General features: G+C 45.2%; 1 protein-coding gene across 1 annotated transcript in view; it reads left to right on the top strand.

The window, feature by feature from the left end:
- LOC110332453 (neuferricin) overlaps window positions 1-1,368 on the top strand; it is a 17,490-nt gene extending 16,122 nt beyond the window's left edge. Inside the window, exon 4 of the mRNA XM_021213698.2 lies at window positions 157-1,368. Within this exon, the coding sequence (XP_021069357.1) occupies window positions 157-370 (214 nt within the window). The 3' untranslated portion in view covers window positions 371-1,368. The remainder of the gene's footprint in view (window positions 1-156) is intronic.
- Window positions 1,369-7,005: the final 5,637 nt, after the last annotated feature.

The following is a 7,005-nucleotide window of genomic DNA, read 5'->3' as shown; positions in this document are numbered from 1 at the left end:
GTCAGATCTTTTTACAGATGGTTATGAGCCACCATGTGGTTGCTGGGATTTGAACTCCGGATCTTCGGAAGAGCAGTCGGGTGCTCTTACCCACTGAGCCATCTCACCAGCCCCCAAGTTCATACTTTTAAGAAATCCTCTTTCCTTTTATCCTAGTGGAGGTGTGCACAGAGACTGGATTGGTGTCCCCAGGAAGTTGTATAAGCCAGGGGGCAAGGAGCCCCATTGTGTGTGTGTGAGAACAACTGGCCCTCCTAGTGACCAGCAAGACAATCCTAGACACTCAAATCGTGGGGACTTGGACAACCCCAACTTGGAAGAATACACAGGCTGTCCACCGCTGGCTACCACATGTTCCTTCCCACTCTAAGATGGTGTCCTGTATGTGGCTGACATGGAGAACCTTCCAGATCTACAGAAAGCCTTCAGTCATGCCCTAGCATGGCTCCTGGCCTGAAATAGGAGTATCAAGGACTCCAACCACACTCTGCAAATGTGGGTCACAATTCTACTGGCTGAGACAAGAGCCTGATAGCCTACCTCGTATGATCAGCTTGTTCTGACACTATTTGGAACCTCTGTTCCCTCTCATCTTCCTTCAGAGTCTGCAGACATTAATGAACACAATGAGAGCAACATAGAACTGCTCAGATAAGGAGTCTGAGAGCTCCAGAAGGGACTTCCCATAGACTTGGTGCTGCCTGAATCAGAGCTTGCACTCTGCCCATCATGCCAGTTCTGCTGGTACTTGGAGCAGTAGCAAAACAGGACTGTGGCTCTCAGTGGAAAATAAGACATTTCCCAAGAAGATTTTGCACCTTAGTAAAATGAAGGTAACTGTTCTAAGTCACAAGGTAATTGACTGAGCTTTTAATTTCTGACATTTGTGACATTTCTAAAACCTCTACTCCAAGGCAAACTGACTCCATAATAGCTGGGATGGTACAGTGAGATGAGATAATAAACTGGAATAGCAGATTCTGGGGCTTAACTTACACAGATGGAACACACCATAATCTCCCTGCCCTGGTGTACATGAAACAGCTTTCTTTACTCATATTGCTAGTGAAAAGTTGTCCCTCGATGACTGCCACACACTGTAAGAGGCTTCACTTCAGGTTTCTCACCCCACTGCGGAATTCCCTTCTCTGCTGCACAGCTGCAGCACTTCTCATCTCTTTCTGGTTCTTGTTTTCGTTTTCCAGACAGGGTCTCATTATGTAGCTCTAGCTATCCTGGAAGTCACCAGGTAGACAGGGCTGACCTGGAACTCACAGAAATCCACCTGCCTCTGCCTCCCGAGGATTGGGATTAAAGGCATGTACCACTATGTCCTACTAATTTTACCTATCTTGATCTCTGCTACTTTTTTTTTTTTTTTTAAATTACTTGACTTTATGAGGCAGGATCTCATGTTTCCAGGTCAGCCTTGAACTCAGTATGTAGACATGTGCTACCATGCCCAGTTTATTTGGTAGGAGGGGTTGAATAAACCAGAGCCACATACATGCTAGGCAAGCACTTTACCAACTGAGCTACACCCCTGGGCCCTTGATCTTCATTGCTCTTGACTTTTTGACCATGATGTCCTGCAAGATTCTCATAAAGCCCTCACTCGCTGCACTGGTCCCATCCACAGGTGTTCCTTCTGTGTCTCTGAAAGCTTTGTCCCTTCTCTCTGGCTTTTCTTTCTCCTACTTTGAGGCAGTATCTTCAATCAAACAGCTGGATAATAAAGATGTCTGTGAGCTCTGCAGGTATTGCAACCCCCACATTGCTTTTTATTTCTTTTGTGTACATGATGCATATATATGTGTGTGTGTATGTGTATTATATATATATATATATATAAAATATACTATATACTATATATATATATATGTGTGTGTGTGTGTGTGTGTGAATATGATGTTAGATGTCTTTCTGTATTTCTCTATTTGGAAAGACTAGCTGGCCAGCAAGCTCTAGGATTCCTTCTGTCAATCCTCCCCAGTGCTATGATACAGATGTATGTCCCCATCCATGACTTTTTATAGGGATCTAAACTCTGGTCCTTATGTTTATATTGGTCCTTATGTTTATATGGCAAGCACTTTACCAACTGTGCCATCTCCTCAGCCTTACAAGCCCCACATTTTTAACATTGTCATCATCTTTGTCACCAGATGTCATGATTTCAGATGTCATCTTGACACAAACTTAGACTCACCTGGGAAGAGAATAGCAGGAATTGTCCAGATCATGTTCATGTTAGCCCGCGGCCCAAGGCATGTCTGTAAAGCAGTTTCTTTCTTTCATTCTTCTTAACGAAAACACAAACAAACAAACAAACAAAACCAACAGGATTTCTTTATGTAGCCCTGGCTTTCCTTGAATTTACTGTGGAGACCAAGTTGGCCTCTGCTTTCTACTGAGATGAAAGGTGCAAAACGCAATGCCTGGTTCTTTTATCTCCCTCTGTGTATGCATGGAGACTTGGTATTTTCTTTCTTTCTTTCTTTCTTTCTTTCTTTCTTTTTTTTTTTTTCGAGACAGGGTTTCTCTGTGTAGCCATGGCTGTCCTGGAACTCACTCTGTAGACCAGGCTGGCCTCGAACTCAGAAATCTGCCTGCCTCTGCCTCCCGAGTGCTGGGATTAAAGGCATGTGCCACCACGCCTGTCTTTGGTATTTTCTTTAGTTGCTAATAGAAGGTGACCCACAGTGGCTGTATCACCGGAGCAGGTGGGTGTTGCAGGTTATTTGATCACATTGTGAACCTTGAGATTGTGTTTCTAGTCATGGTATGGCTCAGCCCTTAGCCCACACCTTTAATCCCAAATAATGAAGGTAAAGTTAGTTTGTAGAAGGAAGCACCCATGTTTGAAAGTGATGTCTAATTGAGTGGCAGACAAAGTGATGAATCAGAGAAAGATTTGGCAGAATAGGATCTGCCCAACTCTCACAAGAAGAGAGGAAAGGGAGGCTCCTTAAGGGAGGAGCAGTGTGGAGAGAGGAAACAGTTTCACTGGGTCAGTTGTACAGAGACAGGTTGCAGAGAAAGAGAACAAGCTAGACACAGGTTATGACAGATCAAGGCAGAGAATGAGGAGCCAGAAGATTAAAGCAGATTGCCAAAGTTACTATGAGGCCACACAGAGGCAATTCAGGTGAGAGTGAAAGGGAGAAGCCAGATAGAGTAACTGAGCTTGGAGAGAAGCTTGAGCCAGAGAACTGAATGAACCAGCCAGCCAGAGATCAGAAAGAACTATAAAATGCGGTGAGTTTATTCAGCAGCGGTCTCGGAGGCTGAAAACATTCTATGTAAGATTGTGTGGTGGCTAGAAGCTTCCAGGGCCAGGTTAGCGTACTGAGGCAGTGAGCCTCAGAGACTTTTACAGGTTACTTTAAGATAGGTTTGGTTATACAGAAAGGTAGCTGAAGCCAGGAATGGAGGCACACACCTTTAATCCCAGCACTGGGAAGCAGAGACAGGTAAACCTCCAACTTTGAGGCCAATCTGTTCTACAGAGCGAGTTCTAGGATAGCCAGGGATACATAGCAAGATTCTAACTTAAAACAGGAAGAAAAAGGCGACAGCTGAGTAAGCCAGCTAGCAGCATTACTCTATAGTTTCTGCTTCATTAAGCTCCTGTTGATTTCCCTCAGTGGCAAACTATTACCTGGAAGTTAAGATACACCCTTTCCTCCCAAGTTGATTTTAGCCAAGATACCACCACATGACCAGTACCACCATCCACATCCTGCCCAGGGAAAAGTCTAGCAGGTGGGCAGAAATCCTGGCAGGCCAGTTTGTACCCGTATGTCCTGCCTGCTAGCTCTTCCTCTCTATCCCTCCTCCTGGTCTCCAGAAGGCTGGCAAGTACCCTGCTGTGGTTGATTCATCTTTCTTTTTTTAAATTTAATTTTATTTGTAATTTATTTTTTTACACTCCATATTCCATTCCGAACCCCTCCCCATCCACCATCCAACTGCTCCGTATCCCACACCTCCTCCCCACCCCACTCCATCTCCACGTGGATGCCCCCACCCCCCACCCCACCTGACCTCTAAAATCCCTGGGGCCTCCAGTCTCTTGAGGGTTAGGTGCTTCATCTCTGAATGAACACAGATCCGGAAGTCCTTACTGTATGTGTGTTAGGGGCCTCATATCAGCTGGTGTATACTGCCTGTTTGGTGGCCCAGTGTTTGAGAGATCTCGGGGGTCCAGATTAATTGAGACTGCTGGTATACATGGTTGCTCTCCTCTTCAGATTCTTTCAGCCTTCCCTAATTCAACAAGTGGATCAAGGACCTCAACATAAAGCCAGATACACTGACTCTAATAGAAGAGAAAGTGGAAAAGAGCCTTGAACTCATTGGCACAGGGGGAAATTTCCTAAACAGAACTCCAATGGCCCATTCTCTAAGATCAAGAATTGATGAATGGGATCTCATAAAACTGGAAAGCTTCTGTAAAGCAAAGGACATAGTCGATAAGACAAATCGGCAACCTACAGACTGGGAAAAAAATCTTCACTAACCCCACATCCGGTAGGGGGGTTAATACCCAAAATATATAAAGAACTCAAGTTAATCACCAAAAAAAAACAAAAAAAAAAAAAAAACAAAAACAAAAAAAAACAATCCAATCAAAAAATGGGGTATAGAACTAAACTGAGAATTCTCAACAGAGGAAACTCAAATGGCTGAGAAACACCTAAAGAAATGTTCAAAGTCCTTAGTGATCAGAGAAATGCAAATCAAAACAACCCTAAGATTCCACCTTACACCAGTCAGAATGGCTAAGATCAAAACCTCTGGTGACAACATATGCTGGAGAGGATGTGGAGAAAGAGGGAACACTCCTCCATTGCTGGTGGGATTGCAAACTGGTACAACCACTCTGGAAATCAATCTGGTGGTTCCTCAGAAAATTGGAAGACCCAGCTATACCACTCTTGGGAATATACCCAAAAGATGCCCCGCCATGCCACAGGGTACATGTTCTACTGTGTTCATAATGGCCTTATTTGTGGTAGCCAGAAGCTGGAAAACAACCCAGATGTCCCACAACAGAAGAATGGACACAGAAAATGTGGTTCATTTACACAATGGAATACTACTTAATTATTAAGAACGAGGACATCCTGACTTTTGCAGGCAAATGGATGGAACTAGAAAATATCATCCTGAGTGAGGTAACTCAGACCCAAATGACATGCATGGTATGTACTCACTAGTAAGTGGATATTAGCCAAAGGAAAAAACCCATAAAGAATACACGAGTTACAGTCCACAGAATTCAAAAGGCTCAACAAGCTGAAGTGCCCAAGGGAGGATGCCTCAGTCCCACTTGGGAGAGAGAAGAAAGCAATCACAAGTGGGGAGGGAGGGAGAGAGGGAGGGACTTGGGAGGAAATGTGGATGGGGGGCAGTAAGGGGAGCTAGAGGGGAACTGATCTGGTATTGGGTGAGGGAAAAGGACTGAAGCCCTGAGGACCAGCAGAAATAATGTAAACAGGCAACCTCAGGAAATAGGAGGTTGGGAGGACCCCCCAGAATGCACCAGAGACCTGGGAGGTGAGAGACTCCAAGGACTCATAGGGAGGGAACTTCGATGAAATGCCCAACAGTAGGGAGAGGGAACTTATAGATCCCACCTCCAGCAGGAAGACAGAACAAGTGAGGGAGAGGGGGGCCATCCCACAGTCACACCTCTGACCCATAACTGTTTCTGTCTGAAAGGATTACAGAGATGGAAATGGAGAGGAGCCCGAGAAAAAGAAGGTCCAGCAACAGCCCCAAAGTGGGATCCAGCTCAAGGGGAGGTCCCAAGGCCTGACACTATTAATGAGGCTAAGGAATGCTCACAAAAAGGGATCTATCATGACTGCCTTCCAAAGGACCCAACAAGCAGCTTAAAGAGTCAGATGCAGTTATTTGCACCCAACCAATGGGCAGAAGCAGTTGAGCCCTGTTGTTGAATTAGATAATCTTTCTTCAGGGAACTTCCCACTTAACCCTCCCAGGGGTTCCCCGTATCTTTGAGGATCACATGCAGCACTGGCAGAGGGTCCTCGACATTGCCTGTCTGGCTTTGCTCTGGCATCTCTTCCCTCCTTAGGTGCCCTGCTTTCCAGTCTCTCTAGTCCCTACAGTGTTTCCACAGAAACCCTTCCTTCTGCCAGGAAAAGCTCTCTTCCCTCCATTAGTCTGCTTATTTTTTATTTTTATTTAATGTACTTTGGTGTTTTGCCTACATGTATGTCTGTGTGGGGATGTCAGAAGCCCTGGAACTGGAATTACAGACAGCTGTAAACAACCATGTGGTTGCTGGGAATTGAACCTCTAGAAGAGCTGTCAGTGTTCTTAATCACTGAGCCATCTCTCTAGCCCCATCCTGTTTCTTTAAAAAAAAAAAAAAATTATGTTAAGTTTTATGAGTTCACTGTTGCTGTCTTCAGACACACCAGAAGAGGGCATCAGATTCCATTACAAATGGTTGTGAGCCACAATGTGGTTGCTGGAAATTGAACTCAGGACCTCTGCAAGAGCAGTCAGTGCTCTTAACTGCTGAGCCATCTCTGTTTATTCCTTACCCACCCAGCCTGGGTACCTTCATCATCCATAGGCCCGCAGAGTAGATTTCAACTTTTGCCCTGCTCTTCACTTTTTGTTCATAGGCATGGTGTGCCTGACACCTAGCACTGGAGAGGCAGACAGGCAGATCCTTAAATTCAAGACTAACCTGGTCTACATAGCAAGTTCCAGGCCATCCAGGGCTATAGTGTGACCCTGTGCCCCAACGCCCCCCAAAAGTATCTACCATTGTGGGACTGAACCACGGATCCATGTCTCACACTGGACTGACTCATTGCCATATTTCCGTGGACTATGAACTATGCTTATACTCCCAGGCAGAGCTCAGTGAGCTGATCAAGGACCTTGTTTTGAATTCTACCCAGCCCCATACCTGGTTCCTGAGTGCTAACATTAAAGGGGGTGTAAGAAGCCCATATAGAA

The sequence above is a fragment of the Mus pahari genome, chromosome 14 (genome assembly GCF_900095145.1).
Source record: "Mus pahari chromosome 14, PAHARI_EIJ_v1.1, whole genome shotgun sequence".
In the NCBI taxonomy this organism is placed as follows: domain Eukaryota; kingdom Metazoa; phylum Chordata; class Mammalia; order Rodentia; family Muridae; genus Mus; species Mus pahari.
This window is presented reverse-complemented; position numbering and strand designations above follow the sequence as displayed.